This window comes from Micromys minutus, assembly GCF_963924665.1.
Source record: "Micromys minutus genome assembly, chromosome: 2".
NCBI lineage: Eukaryota > Metazoa > Chordata > Mammalia > Rodentia > Muridae > Micromys > Micromys minutus.
In genome coordinates, this window is record NC_137971.1 from 95920597 (window position 1) to 95936941 (window position 16345).

The window sequence follows — 16345 nt, forward strand, 5'->3', positions numbered from 1 at the left end:
TCTGCCTGTGGCTGTGAATCCAGATGTGAGCGCTCAGCTGTGCCGCTGCTCCGCCATGGTGGGCTCTAACCCTCTGAAGCCATACGCACTGTTATGTTTGCTTTTATCCATTGCTTTCTTCACAGCGTTTTACTACAGCAACAGAAAAGCAACCAAGACATCCTGCATTCGACCTTCTCAAGTCTGCTGACTTCCTCTAGCCTCTGAAGAGCAGCTCATGCTGAGGGGGGGAGGGAGACGCTGTGTTTCTGCCTGACCTTCAACCTCCCAGCCACTGGATGTGTTCTTCTGGACTTGGCCACTTTGTCATCTACACTCTCTACACTTAGATCGGTGGTTCTCAACCTGTGGGTTGTGACCTCTGTTGGAGGAGTCAAATGACCCTTTCACAGGGGCCACATAGCAGATATCCTGAATATCAGATATTTACATTATGATTCATAGTAGAAGCAAAATTACAGTTATGAAGGAGCAATGAAAGTGACTTTGTGGTGGTTGTGGTAGGATCACCACAACATGGGGCACTGTATTAAAGGGTCTAAGCTTCAGGAAGGCTGGGAGGCACTGATTTAGATACACGTTTCTCTGGGAAATACACACAGGGCTGTAGAAACATGGCAATTCTAAGCAATTTAAAGTATTTTTTTTAAATGTTGAAGCTGCCACATTACAAACTAAGTTCCAAAGGATATCGGCTGCATCAGAATAAAACAGCACATATGAAAATAATCCTAGGATATTTTTCTGGAATATTTACTGTTTCCGACACCCAGCATGATATGTTTGCTATGCATTTTCTTGAATACTTTGTAAGCATCAGCCTGAGTCTTCCCTTAGTGTTTGAACCATGAGGGCGGCAATGCCTGAGATGGCTCCTGTATCTGAAGTATGCATTTCTGGTATCCAGGGGGCAGCCCGGGAGGCGCCGAGCCCCAGTGAGTAGGAAGAACGGCTTCTGCTGGCATGCTCTCCCTCGGCTATCGGTTCTTCAGTACCCTTGTTTAATGTCCCCTCCACTGTGGCGTTTGTTCGGGTGATTGCCCTTGGCACTAGCACAAGCACTAGCTCAACACTAGTACTGAGGGATCAGGCTGGGAAGGGGCTGACTCCCTGGCATCTAGCGGAGGAGCTCTCTGGATGTTTGTTGACTGAATAAAGAAATAAGGCTAGATGATTCAAGTGACAACCCAAGGAAGATGAAGAGATCCTGTGTTTTCTCTCTAGGTCCATTTTTCTTTTTTATGTATGTATATATGTATGTATGTATGTATGTATGTATGCATGTATGTATGTATGTATGTATGCTTATTTATGTGTGTGGGCTCCTCCAAACTACAGGTGTGTACCTGCAAGTCAAGGGACCACTTCTGGGATTGAGTTCTCTCTGCCTTGTGGGTTCCAGGGATAGAACTCAGATCCTCAGGCTTGGCAGCAAGCACCTTTATCCTCTGAGCCATCTCACTGGCCCATCGCTTCATTTTTCTTGTGTTGCTGGCTAAAATGATGGCTTGGATATTTAAATAATTTGAACTTGTGATTATAACCATATTTGGCAAAAAAGGAGTATTCACATATGTATTTTTTCTTCTCCTCTTCCCTCCCTTCTTTCTATTTTTTTGAGATAGGGCCTTATGCTGTAAGAACTTACTGTGTAGCCCATACCTTTCCTGGCAACTGCCTGAGTGTTGCTATGACGGGCATAGGCTACCCTGCCTGGCTCTGTGGATGTCACTTAACGAAGGAACCCAAGATGAAGTATGAGCAGTGCATCTAAAGCCAATGTCAAATGAACCTAGAGGGGAAAAGAAGACACAGGAAGAGGGAGAATGTCAGGAGGAATCATAGATTTCAATTAGGCAGCCAAGGATCTGAGAGCCACCAGATGCTAGGAAAGCAAGGGGAAAGGACACCCAGAACTGTGGGAGAATACATTCCTGTTGTTCTCGGCTACCAAGTCTGTGGTAATTTGATACATAGCCTTGGCAAACAAGCACAGTTTAGAAACAGAAATGTTTTCTGTGAAATTCCATTGGATCTCGGCATTGTGTGGGTTGAACTAGGTGTGATTTGGAATTTCCCGACTGCTCACTTCTCAACAGACACCTGAACCCACACTGGGGCTCCAGCCACGAGGAACTGCCCAGTGTTTCAAAATAAGAGACTGTGACATCAAAGCAATTCATTGCTAAGGTCAGATGCAACTAACTCATTTTCCCCTGAAAGTTAATATGCTTACCTTTTATTTTAAGAAGGGGAAAGGCTAGGGAGATACAGCTCAGTTGGTAAAGTGCTTTCTGTTTAACCACCAAGATCTGAGTTCCAGCCCAATATCCTAATAAAAAGCTGGATATGGCAGTGCATACCTCTAATCCCAGAGCTAGAGAGGCAGAGAAAGAGGGTCCATAGGGTTCACAGGCTAGCCCTGGATTCCAGGCCAACAAGGGACACCATCTTAAAAAAAAAAAAAAAAAAAAAAAAAAAAAAAAAAAAAAAAAACAAGGTGGCTGGCCCCTGAGGCACAATACTTGAGGTTGACTTTGGACCTCTGCAAGCTCACCTGTGCACACAAATGTGTCCACACACACAAACACATGCACATACTTTGTTTTTTTGAGACAGGATTTCCCTTTGTAACCCTGGCCATCCTGGAATTCACTCTGTAGACCAGGCTGGCATTGAACACAGAGGTCCACCTGCCTCTGCCTCCCAAGTGCTGGGATTAAAGGCACAGGCCACCATGCCAGGCTACACATAATTTTTAAATAGTGCTAGGGATTGAACCCAAGGCCTTGTGAATACTCGACATCTATGAAACCATTAAGCTATATATACATGTCATCCCATCAGTAGATTTCAATTCTGCCTGTCATATGTTGGAGTCTTCATGGGCACATATATTGGCCCACCAATCTCCCACAATGACACCAAGATTATTCAGCACATGGACAGGCTGTGGGGAGCTGACCTGCTCAGCGACAACGCTAGAAGGTAGCGGTCAGAATCCCAAACTGCCTGCTTCCTGTTGTGTCTGCCTCTCTGAACACTGTGTTCTTTCAGCTCTAGCAGCCCAGGTGGTGGAGAACTTCACACTCTGTGGGAACAAGGGAATCAATATCCTGCAAAATAACGCGGTGCTACTTATAGAAGTGATGGCTGAAGCTGCTATTATGGTCAAAGAAGTCTTCAGGGAAGGGAGGGCATTTGAGCTGTACCTTCATATTCATTTCTCCACTCTCTGCAAGCAATGGGGATCCAGGGATGAATCAGACAAGGTCCTTTGGTTGAGCAATTCACTTGTGCGGGTTTGAATTCGGGGAGGCAAAGTGGCCGCTGTGTGTGTTAAACGCCTCTTAAAAGACAAAGTGGAGGCTGGTGTGGTAGCACACTCAGGTAATCCCAGCACCTGGGGAGCCCAGGCAGACTGAGCTACAAGGTGAGTAGCAGGTCGCCATGTCTCACTCCCCAACCCGCCCTGCCAAGCAAGTAAACAAACAAAGACAACACAATAGAATAAGCAGGTCTGTGGTAAAGCCAAGTTTCCTAATTCCGAGACCCAGAGAAGCCTTTCGGAAGAAGGGACTCCTGTCCCAGCTGAAACATGATGGCTAAGCAAGCGTGAGTCACAAGCAGTAAAGGCTTTCTAGGCAGAGCATAAGCATCCCACCCGTAGAGGTGAGGCAGTCTCTTGGCTGGCTGGCACACTGTGGCTAAGCTTACTAGTGATAGAAGCTAGAAGGGGCGTGGACTTGCAGGTCTGAGTGGATCGCTGATGCTGGTGGACTGCCCGATGAATCTCTGGTCTGATCGCTGCTCGGTGGAGGCTTCCCCTCTCAGCCATAAAACACGGCTTTTTTGTGCGAGGAAGACAGACCATCCATCTCCGCTCCGCTGGTGACAAGCCGGTCCCCGCCCTCCACTGGAGGCTCTGTTACCATAGCAACTAGGTTAGGGCGGAAGTGGCTTAGGAGACTGACTCTCACTAATCAGGTGACGCTCCAGACTTCTGCACGTGACACGAGATCCCAGGCGCGCGCTCTACCTAATCAAGACGCCGTCCCTTTTTCACCCACAACTGACAGCGCTCTAGAGCAATAGCCCACGAGGCTCCCCTAGGAAGACCCCGCCCCTCAATAGTGAAAGGGCCAATTAGGGTGAGGCAGAGAGAAGTTACGCCCCAGGTTTCGCCCAGGTTTGACAGACGCAATTGAGGCCATCCTAGAGTCCCTCCGCCCCTAGCCATTGCGGCCGACGACGGACGGGCCCGCTGCCCAATAGCACGTCTCTTGGCCGCCGCCGGGTCCCGCCCTCCCAGGAACGGAACCAATGAGCACGCCAGCGCTGGCCCGGGTGGAGGGGTTGCACTGCGGTAATATGGCTCTTCCTTAGCCAGCGGCGGTGGCCAGCGCGGGCGCGGAGCTGCCGGGGCTCTCGGGTGCCCCGTTTCTAGGCTGTAGGGGCTCGGCGAATCACAGCTCGGGAGGCGGCGGCCGATGCAGGAGGACTGCCCACCCGGCCGCTCGGCGGCCCAGGGGTCTAGATGAGCTCCTCCGCCTCGCTCGGGGGCCCGGTGCCCCTGCCACCCCCGGGCCCGTCTGCCGCGCTGACGCCGGGTGCCCCCGCGCGGGCCCTGCATGTGGAGCTGCCGTCTCAGCAGGTGAGCCGGCCGCGAGCGGGGGGCCGAGAAGGTTGGCGGGGCTCGCGGGGATGAGGAGGGCTGACAGGAGGAGGACCCCCCTCCCGCCGTTCCCGCGCTCAGACCCCCGCATCCCTCCAGGAAGGCGCCGGGAGCCCTGCGCCCCGCCGGACGCCGCCGCGCTTTCCCTTTCGCTCCCGTGCCGAGGAGTCGGTTTTCTGTACTCATCCCAAGCGTTTCGGGGTGCTTTCTTCCGCCCCTCCTGAAAAAGGTTTTCGGGATGTCGGGGTTTCCTTTCCAATCTCAGATCCCCATGGCACACTCCACTCCCTCGGGTGAGTGTCTGGAAGGAGGATTTGAAGTATATACTCATATCTTGAATCTCACACGAGTGTGTGTGTGTGTAAGGACAAGAGAACACTGACTTTGGGGATCTGACAAAATTCTTGGCAACACACGCCTATCGGTACATCTTCCACTGCCCTCCCTCAGTTCCTCAGGGGAGACTGCAGGAACCTTAGCATTGAAGAGGACCTGGAGAAACTGTCAGTCATGGAGAGGTTACTGAGCTGGGTCAGGGCAAAGTGATCATTGAATCGTCATAAGTCCATGAGATTCCATCTTTTTATTGTCCTGGTTTTTCAGTTCTAGGAGCAAGCTTGCCCACTGCCTCTCTGTTAGTGTTTCTGGCGGGGCTGGATTTCCGAATACAGAGTCTTGACTCCAGCCTGTGCATCAGCAGCAATAGTTTGTTTTAGATTTGAGCAGCTGCTCCACCACGGTCCACAGGACAGAGCAAGCTCCCTCAGACCCTTCCTGTAACTTTCCATCCTTGCCAGAGACAGGAAGGAGCCACACAGGAGCGCACAGGCTATGGGGGGAGAGGGCCAGGCATGGAGTGGATGGGAGTGTAAAGGAAAGAGCGATGTTGCAACCTCCCTCCCCCGCCTCCCGCAACCCGATGCCCCATGAGTAGGGAAACAGTATTAACTGCAGGGTCTGTGGTAGGAGAGGATTTAAAAGATCAGAAGGCATGTGCCCTGGTTTTGTAGTGCCATCGGACAGGGAGTTTGTGGACAATATGAGGAGCTAGAAGGGAGTGAGGCTTGTATTGCATTTTGAGGTCGTGGGAGAGGATGAGAGGGTGGCTGGGAGAGAAGTCAGTGGATTGGGCATTAATGTGAATTTTTGAATGTGTGGGAGGTGGCGTGTGAGGGGCCTGCTGGGAGAAGTAATAGTGAGCACATTTAGAGCAGCCTGGAGAAATCGGGCATCTACATGGGCATAGTTTAGGAGAGCTGAAAACAAGTCCGGCTGGAGAAGAGAGCGCATCAGTTCCTGTTCTAGTACCAAGGGTTCACAGTGTAAAACTAGGAGACATAATCCAAGTAAACTGCCTGTGGACTCAATTCAGCTTCATTTGTTAGTGTTTGTCGAGCTTCTGGACTGGTGTACAGTGTCCTAAGTGTGCAGCTGGATGCTGTGTGAGGACTTGGCATCCTGTTTGTGGTTTTTCTGGGAGTGTCATCCTTGAACTGTGTGAGGCAGCCTATGTAACAAAACACATTCCTTCTGTAGTTGAGATTCTGCTTTCTAGTCCAAATGCACAGGGTTGGGGAAACAAATATATTTTAAAATAAGCATTTTGTTGATTAACATAAGTTAATTTACTCTGTTATATAAGTTCTAATATTATTGGCCTTCTACCATATCTGCTTCTAGAAAAGATTTGGGTTTGCCCAAGAAAGCCCACAAAATTATGTATAAGATGTATGGTTTGTTTTTTTTAAATTAAATTAATTATTATTATTATTATTATTTAATCACGGTTTCATTATATAGCCCTGGGGTATATAATGAAACTTGGAACTCACTTTGCATACTAGGCTGGCCTTGAACTCACAAACTTGCCTATGCCTCCCAAGGTTCTGGGAGTAACTACACCTGGCTGGAACTACTGGCATGCACCTCCATGATCGAGTTAGTTTGCCTTATTTTAATTTACATACTTAATCCAGAGCCTTTCTTTTTGTGGTTGAGGACAGTCTACCCATTCCTGCAGTGTGACCGGTACTCCAGACCTTGAGTCACCTTTGCTTCTGGATCATCTCTGTTTAAGTGTTATTTAACCGAGAAGTCAGCATATACTCTGAAGCTTTGCTGCTTGTTCATTGTTGGCTGGTGCTTGTCATTATTTAGTGAGTCAGTACAGGCTCATCCAAGAGGAGCATGCTGTACTCCCTTGGATTTAGGAATCTCAAGGCAAAACATTGATTGATTGATTGATTGATTGTGGTAGAGACATTTACCGTGTCCTTAGTATTAAGCTTAACTGAGAATTGCTTTCCTCTGCCAAAGTTTCCTAACCCCATTCTCAGATACTTGGAATGCGGACATTTTAAGAAGTTTTTAGTGATTATGTTGTCACCCTTTTTGGAGGTCACATGTTCCTTTAAGGATTCATAAAAAGGGCTGGAGAGAAGGGTCAGCAGCTAAAAGCCCTGGCTGTCCTGGAACTCACTCTACACCAAGCTGGCCTTGAACGCAGAGAGATTCTTCTGACTCTGTCTCCCAAGTGCTGGAATTAAAGGTGTGCATCACCACTGCCTGGCTAATATTTTAAAAGCTTCATTCATCGCCTATTGGACAGTATATCAAGCACATGGTTTCAGTTTTCCTGCTCAGCCTTATGAACTTTAATATCATTGCATATGTTTTATTGCTACTTTAATTTCTTCTGTAAAGCGATCTTTATGTTTTTAGAATTCACTTTTCTAATTGTTGTGCTCGATGTTTATAGTCTTGAAGAATCGGTTTCTTCTTGTCTTTTTTTTTTGTTGTTTGTTTTTTAAGAGGAGTGGGTTTGGAGCTGTTAGCCTTTATCGTCATCATCAGCATCTCCATCTTTGTGTATCTGTGCTCCTGTTTCTGTGTGTGTTAGGGAGCATAACACCAGGAGGTCATAGGGCGGCCTTCCACCTTGTTTGTGTTTGCCGAGCTTGCTGGCCTGTAGGCTTCAGAGTCTCCGGTCTCCATTTCTATAGGAGTTTCTGGGTTGCAGGCACATGGGTTACCTAGCCTGGCTTTGTGTGATCTGAACTCAAGTCTTCTCAACATTTAGGGCAATGCTTGCCCACTGAGCTATCACTCCTGGTCACTGTCCTCCTCCTTCTCTTCTTCCTCCTCCTCTACAACAACAACATCATCATCACCATCACAATCATGGAATTGAATCCAGGACCTAGCACAAGCTAGGGAAGGCCTCTCTCTTCTACTGAGTTATAACTTCAGCCTTTTTTTAAATCTTTTTTTTTTTTTAGACAGGGCCTTATTGTATAGCCCTGGTTAGCCTGGGACTCACAGAAACCTACCTGTTTCTGTTTCTCCAGTGCTGGCATTAAAGGTGTGTGTGCACCTTTGTTTTCTGTTGTTGTTGTTGTTGTTTGTTTTGAGACAAGACATCACTAAATTGCTCAGGCTGGATTTGAACTTGATCTGTAGCTCAGTCAGGTCTTGAACCATATATATGTATATTATAAATTTGTTTATTTTATTCATATGAGTATTTTGCTTGAATGTATAGATGTGCATCAAATGTGTGTCTGGTATTTGCAGAGTACAGAAGACGGTGTCAGATCCCCTAGAACTGGAGTTGCAGTTGGTCGTGAGCTGCCATGTGGGTGCCGGGAATTGAACCTGGGTCTTCTGTAAGAGCAGTAAAGGCTCTTAACCTGCGCCATCCATACAGCCTCCCATTTTTATATGTTTCTGAAGTGTGGGATTCAGTGCCATCAGGAACATCTTGGAATTGCTTGGAACTTTTTCATCAGCCCAAGAGGAACCTGCACACATAATGACCAGCTCTCTCCTACCTTCCCACTAGCCCTTGCTTGGCAAAACTCTCTTGTACTTTCTGTTTCTATGACTCTGACCACCTGCTCCATTTCCCTCAGCATGGTTTTAAGGTTTGTGGTCATCTTTGGAGCTTGTGTCAGAGCTGGCCCTTCCTTGTGTGGGTCACCCACTGTGTGCGGGTCCTGAGTTTGAAATGCTCATGTATCTAGTTAACCACCGTTGCTTTCCACCCTTGCTTTATTTTCTGTGCATAAATCCCACATGACAGTTGGCCTGCCTCCTTTTAGTGGTGACAGTTTCTTACACTTTCTTTTTTGTTTTTCGATTGTTTGTTTTGATGCCCTTGGTTGTTTGTTGTGTATGATGTTCCTGTCCTGGCACTAGACTAGTTCATGGTTACACTAGAGTTAAGATAAAAATGTACCATTTTTATCATAGCTCACACACACACACACACACACACACACACACACACACACACACACGGTTACACTATTGTGTGTCTCCATGGATTTGAACTTTGGTCCTCACCAGCTGAGCTGTTTTCCTCCCTGCCTCCCCCCACCCCCAGCCTTGCACTATTGATGCCAAGTGTGGGAATTTCCGCAGAACCATGTACTCCTCCAGTGGGTACCAGTAGCATGAGCTATAATTAAACTTGAGACTGGCTACCTGGAGTTAGTATCTAGTCCATAGGTTAAAGGCTCTGCCCCGCCTCTCTTGCCCTTCAGATGCCAATCTCAAACCTGGGCCTTCCAGAACTTCTGGCCAATTGGCTATAAATGGTGGGTATTTACTACCCCCTAGTTTGCTAGAGTGGCTCACAGGGCCAGGAGAACTTTCAGTTTATTGGTTTCTTGTAAAGGAGACGGGGAGCAGCCAGACGGAAGGGTGCCTACCTTCAGGTCTCCTGAGATTGTTGTGTAGACATCATCAGTGATTCGTTCAGTCACCAACTTGTTTCTTGAGGTGAGTGGGGTTGGTAGATCCAGCCATCCAGGAGCCTGCCAAGAGGGACTAGAGAGACCAGAAGGTGCTCCCAGGAAATGGTCTGGGTCAGGAACCACAGTCAAACACCTAAACCAGAAAAGAAGATTTCCCTTCCAACTCCTGGCTGGGGAAATTAGGAGGTAAACTGAAGACCAAGATGAGTGTTTTCTGTACATCACCACAGGGAGTGAGCAGGTAGTGTTTATCACAGCACCACCACACAGCGGGCGTTGCTCACCAGGGCGCCCTGCTGGAAGCCTGCTCATTCCACCCCATTCCGCTCTGTGTCCCTCTGTGAAGGCCACGCTTAGGGGTCTTCTTCCTCTCCCAGTGAGGACAGGTATCTACATAAATTATTTGTAGTGCTTCCATGGACATCCTATCCTTTTGCAGACCAGGAACTTAGGGTTTCAGTGACTTTCTCAAAAGTCACAGGGAGCATCCACTTAGGGACCAATTCTTGGCCACCAATTCCCATTTACTGTAGCCACCCACTCCAACAGCATCTGCCCCTAGCATTGTGTTGCTTATGAAGTGGTAACTCAGTATTTAGTCACTTTTGTGACTTCCCTTAAAGAATTTACTAGCTTACAGAGAGGTGAATCAATAGTGTCTTAGGGTTTTACTGCTGTGAATAGACACCATGACCACTGCAAGTCTTATAAAGGACAACATTTATTCGGGGCTGGCTTACAGGTTCAGAGGTTCAGTCCATTATCATCAACATGGCAGCATCCAGGCAGGCATGGTGCAGGAGGAACTGAGAGTTCTACACCTTCATCTGAAGGCTGCTAGCAGAATATTGACTTCCAGGCATTTAGGACTAGGGTATTAAAGCCCACACCCACAGTGACACATGTACTCCCAGCAAGTCCACACCTCCTAATGGTGCTACTCCCTGGCCCAAGCATATACAAACTATCACAGATAGTGTTGAAACACTGTAACAAAATGACAGAAGCAGACAGAATGTTTAATAAAGTTGCCAGGTGGTATGTTCATTTCCACTTAAGTGATTGTGATTATCATATACTTTTGTTTTTTGAGACACCTCTCACTACAAAGCCCAATCCGGTCTGGGACTCAGAGATCCACCTGCCTCTGCTTCCCAAGTGCTGGGATTAGAGGTGTGCACCACCATGTCTGGCCATATACACTTGCTTCTTAAAGCCAGTTTATGTTTCTTCTTTTTTAGTGTGTTGTGTTGGCAAGGCCAGGGCAGGCACACAGGACAGGACCTTACTGGGAACAGATGTCTTACACAGCGCAGTGCTCTGCCCTACACTGTTACTCCGTCCATAAATATTTATCAGACCTCTTTGACTGAAGGGGAAGAAAGGCAATCTATAGTTGTGTATCTGTAAAATAAAGGTATTGAAACTTCTGAAGCAGGTCTGAGTCCTGTAACAAAACCTTGAGGAGGCTTTGGTAGCTTCCCAATGGCATCTTAAGTCATTTAACATGACACAACACCATCCGGAACTTAGTGCTTTCTGTGTTGTAATTTCTTTGTTCTTCCTGTGAAAATGTTTAATTTTTCGTTGAAAGGAAAAGCTATGTTCTTATTTTGTGTTTACTTAACGATTTCTTCACAGAATCACAGTTCTTAGTTCTGGGTTAGAAAATCCAGAAGTGAAACCAGCTGGAAATAGGGCGGAATAGAAAGCTGGGTCTGCTCTGTGGGCGGGGACGGCAAACTTTACATCTCGTTTCCGGATGTGTGTTTTACTCTTACTTGTTTGTCTTTAGGACAGATCCAGAAGTCCTGGAAATCACTCTGTAGACCAGGCTGGCCTTGAACATTGAGAGATTCTTGTGTCTCTGCCTCCCAAGTGCTGAGATTAAAGATGTTCACCAACCAGCGTAGTGGGCCACAGATTTTTAATAGCTATACGTCTCTACCTGCAAGCCAAGACACACTTCTGCTGTGACAAACAGGAAATCATGGTCATTTTTAGTGTACTGGGATATGGTGAATTATAAAATTGGGAGTTAGCTTAGAAAAATTAAAGACAAATCTGTTTTAAAAATATGGTTGAAATATCTGCATCTGTATATTTAGGTTTAATGACACTGGAGCTTCCTTATGTTGCAGAGTTATTTATTTAATTATTTTATATCTTTAAAAACTTTATTTTGTGAGGGCACCGGATCTCATTACAGATGGTTGCTAGGAACTGAACTCAGGACCTCTGGAAGAACAGTCAGTGCTCTTAACCGCTTAACCATCTCTCCAGCCCTCTTATTTATTTATTTTTTATTGTATCTGAAACGATAGTGGAATATATGAAACAGGAAAACTTTTCTTTCTTTCTAATTTAATTTTATTATTTTATCTGTGGGAGTTTTGTGTGCATGTCTGCCTGTGCCCTGGGGGCTAGAAGATCTTGGATCCCCTGGAACTGGAGTCATGTATGCTTGTTACCACATGGGTGCTGGGAATCCAACCTGGGTCTTCTGCAGAGGAACAAGTGTTCTCAAGTACTGCACCCTCTCTGCAGTCCCTCCACCAACACCTCTAGTTTGTAGTAAATATTGTTGTTCATCTTACTTTAAGGTGGAAATTCAAGTTTTGGAATAGTGGAATTTTACAGACATAAAAATCAGATGTTCTCAGAGGTGATACTATTTGCCAGGCTGTGAATGTGCTCCAAAGACTTTAACAGAGCTCTAGGGAGTGACTGACTCTCCAGCGCCGCGTCTTCTCAGCTGGTCTGTGCGCCCGAGAGCCTGGTTCTATAACTCCTCTCTGGGCTCTGACATGGTGTCCCCCTAGCTTTGTTTGACATTAGGCTGGAACTGAAGTGGGGCTGTGGCATTGTTTTAAACTTCCTTTCAAGGGCAGGGCTGAACACTCAGACGGTGGAACCAAGGAAATGGAAAGGAATGCCCCTTGGGTTCCAGGGCTGATCTTCTGTTCTGTTTCTGGTGCTTTATCAAGCCTGTCAATTTTTGAATATTTTGAATATTCTTTGGAACAGTGAATTCTCTACCTCTTTAAGTTTCAGAAACAGAAAACATCTGGTGACGGGTTTTTCTCCACACCAGCTGTTTGATTTTGGATAACATTTAGCACTGGTTGCAGTAGACACTAACTAGTTGGGATGTTATTAGACATTTTATAAAAGTGAAAGCTAGCAAAGAGTGTTTGTCCAGGCTAAATTAAGTGACTCTGAAGCTGACTATTAAAACCCAGCTCTGGAAATAGGTAGCATTTCTATATGTTATGGTGGTTAGAATATCCTAAAAGATGTGGCCAGACCTTTAAAAATAGTAAGATAAATCAGGAAGCGGAAACTAGTGTCTGCCTTTGGTTTCAGTCCATAGGTTCTTGAGTAAGGAAAATAGGAAACAAATAAAAGAAATTGGGAATTGGTCTTCTGACTTGTTTTTCTATAAAAAACTTGGTGAGCTTTACCATGACTGTAGTTTTTGTGACTAAATGTTTAACTTTGAACTCCTAAGTAACTGAGTTGTTTATATTAGCCAGTTCTGCATGCCGAGTGGGGAAGCCTGTCGGGGTGGCCATTTCCCCACTGTGTGCACATTGGACCTGAAGAGGAATGTCTCATTCTGCCAGCCAGACTGTGTCTTTGAGAGGATATGGATTATTTTCTCCTTCAATTCCAAACATTCTTCGTAAGAGAGCTAATCTAGAAAACCTTTAAAGAGTCTTCAAAATGAAAACAGTTTTATGTAGACTTCTAAGGAATGTTTAAAATGTCCCTTTGGAAAGAGGAAAGTCCTGGGGAATATTGTTACTACTAAAATGTTAACTTCCTGGCACATGGGCCTGCCAAGCTTCGACTCACAGAATCCAGCATTAGGTGGCTGGCGCTGTGTGCTATTCAGGACAGGTTGGCTGTGGGCTACAGAACGTGCCTGTTACTTGTGTGTAATACACAGGAAGGGATTGGGGGCTTCTTTATTTTTTATTTATTTTTTAATGAAGTGACTAAACAAGTTTATTCTCCGTGGAAGATTTTTCAGGACAAGTGGGAAAATAAAGAGCCAGCTTCCGCTTTACTCCGTTATCCCCTCAAAACACCAGCCAGTTATTAGATTTGTAGAATTGCAGAGTTTCTTTTCTCTTTAAAAAGTCTTTTAAAATTACTATTTATTTACTTTTGAGCTTATTCGGTGGTCACAGGACCACTTTTGTGAGTGACTTCTTTTCCACAGTGTAGGCCCTGGGGACTGACTTGGGTTGCCAGCCTCCATAGAACCAACCAGCTCCCCCACCCCCCACCCCAGTTTGGTTTCTTGAGACAAGGTTTCTCTGTGCCCCAGAACTCTCTCTAGATCAGACTGGTCTCAAACTCAGGAAAGATCTGCTTGCCTCTGCCTCCAGAGCGCTGGGATTAAAGGTGCGCGCCACCACCACCTAACTTCTTTGTTTTGTTTGTTTTTTAGATAGGGTCTTATTTTTCATCCCAGGCTGACCTTGGAACTTACTATGTAGTTTAGAGTGGCCTCAAATTCCTGTCAGCCCTCGTGTGTCAATCACCTGAGTGCAGGGGTGACAGACCTTTGCCACTGTTCCCAGGTGTTAGACTTTATTGCTCAACTGAGATCGGGCTGAGGGATTTCTTTCCCCTCTGACCTGCTGACTCATCCTCTCCTAGTCGATGGTTTGCCTGGCGCTTTGGTTCAGTTCTGCAGCTGGAGTTAGCTGGAGCTAGTCTTAGATCTTGGCAGTTGAAGGTTGAGCCTTGGGAAACTTCTGCTTCAGACTTCTGCTGCAGGTCTTGGGCTGCCTGTTCTACCTGTGGTCAGGGGCTCCCTCCCCTTCCCCCAGGGTTCAGTTATTTTCCGTAGTAGCCCCAGCTTACTGTGTACACACAGCACAAGAACTCCAGTGGTTAAGGTGTGGGAAAGGGTCTGGGCTTGTGTGTCCCTCCCAGTGGCCCCAAGTACTCAGCTCAGAATCTCCTGCGTTCATTACTCAGGGTTCACAGTTATTCAGGCACACTTGAGTAAACAAAGTCCTCAATGCCTCCTCTAGCCTCCAGTCCTTCTCCCCATTGAAGGTCGGGGCTCAGGGTAGGAAGTTCTTCTCTAATCATGTCTTGTCCTTTTGAGCGGAAGCTCTCCATGGCTAATTTAGTTAGTTGATTGTGTATCCTTTGCGGCTCTCTGCAGCTCATATTCCAATTTAGCTAGCTGATCACATGTCCTGTATGGAACATCTCTCGTATTAGCTTTCTGTTAGAAAGAAAAAAAAGAAGAAAAGAAAATCAATTATGTAAAGGTTTGGCTTTTGGAGATTTGGAGTTAGGATGTGTCAATCCATGACCTCATTGCCTTTATGGTGAAGCAGCCTAGGCTCTGTGAGCTGCACAGAGCTGTCCCTCCTGACTGGGGAATCCCAATATCCTGTCAAGGGCACATGCCCTGAAGCCTCCCACTAGATCTCAGCTCTTAAAGTTTGTCACAGTTCCCAGTAGTGCTATGCCAAGGTCCAAGCCATTATTAACACACAGACCTTTGGAGGTGTTCTAGACCCGGACTCTGGTTCCCTTCAGTTCAGGATACAGCTGCCATCCAGGTTTGGTCACTTTATAAACAAGGAACACAGGCTTTGCCTTTTAAAAGTGTCAAGACTAGGAATGTGGCTCAGTGGTAAAGCTCTTACCTAGCTTTCTTGAAGTTGGTGAGTTCAGTTGCTGGAGAGGGAGGGAAGCAGGGAGGGAGAGAGAAAGAGAGGGAGGGAGAGACCAAAACATCTCCTGTTGTTTGGCATGGTGGGGCACACCTACGGTCATAGTACTTGGAGCTTTTCAATTCCTCTTTGCAGTAATGGTATTCAGAGGTGTTGCTAGCAAATCACAAGTAGTTAGGAGATAATAAAATATTCTGGTTTATTCCGATATGGCAGGTAAGGTGAAGACAAAAGCCTTTGGCTGCTGAGGGGTTCTGGGATTGAAGATAGCACTGGAGGTTTGGGGCCCCACACTTTTCTAGTGAAGCTTGATTAGGATGAGAGGAACAAGAGGGCCTCAGTACATAAAGTAGCATGGGTTAAGTTTCTAAGAAAGGATGCAACAGGAGAAAGAAGTCAGAGTTTTGCCTTAGAAATACCAAGTTTTGGCTTACGTAGTCTCTGCCTGGGATCAGCATGTTCATGCTAAATTCGTCCCAGTGTCTTGAACCTTCTCAAGGAATTGTCCAGTGCTTAATAGTCAGACTTGAGCTTTTGATTTCAGAACTGGAAGTCGATACACAGGCAGGAGAAGGAAGTGCTTTTCCTACGGTGACAATAGCTTCAGAGCAGTGACTGAAAGACACCAGAGGACAAGCCATGTTCCTATGATGCTAGGAAGACAGTGGATGGACCTGGCTGTCTGGTTATAATTGGTTATAATGGGCATGTGAAACCTGAAAGGCCAAGAGGCCTCACAGGTTTTGAGGCAGGGTGTCTCTGGGGCAAGCTTGGTGCGCCCCTCTGGGAGGTCAGGCCCAGCTTCACCTTTGCTCCTCACTCGGTGTGAAGTGAGTAGTTCTTTGCTTGGATCCAGGCTTTCTCATTAATAAATCAGTCTGGATGCTGTAAATCGCTTCCACTGAAAATATGCATTTGAAATACTTGGTAACAGTTAAAATAAGGGTTCTGCTTGAGTAGGTCAGTGCTGTGCTAGGACCCAGGTCCTGCATGTTGAACACATTCCCTGGCGGTGCAGGGTCCCCAGGCTTAGATGACTTTCTGAGGCCTCTCAGCTCTGCAGTTCTGGAATTCTGGTCACTGACTGTCTGAGGTCTGTTTCCTTCTCCTTTCTCATCTGTGTGAAGATCGATGAATTCAGCGCCAGCTCCAGTCACCTTTCTCACAGCCACGCCCTCTCCCTGGATCTGTCTATCAGCTCATTT

At 46.4% G+C, this 16345-nt stretch overlaps 1 protein-coding gene across 1 annotated transcript in view; it reads left to right on the plus strand.

Annotated features, from left to right (window-relative positions):
• Nucleotides 1-4376: 4376 nt before the first annotated feature.
• UVRAG (UV radiation resistance associated) overlaps nt 4377-16345 on the plus strand; it is a gene marked incomplete at its 3' end in the record, with an annotated part of 40652 nt that continues 28683 nt past the window's right edge. Inside the window, exon 1 of the mRNA XM_080913077.1 lies at nt 4377-4654. Coding sequence (XP_080769203.1) covers nt 4538-4654 — 117 coding nt within the window. The 5' untranslated portion in view covers nt 4377-4537. The remainder of the gene's footprint in view (nt 4655-16345) is intronic.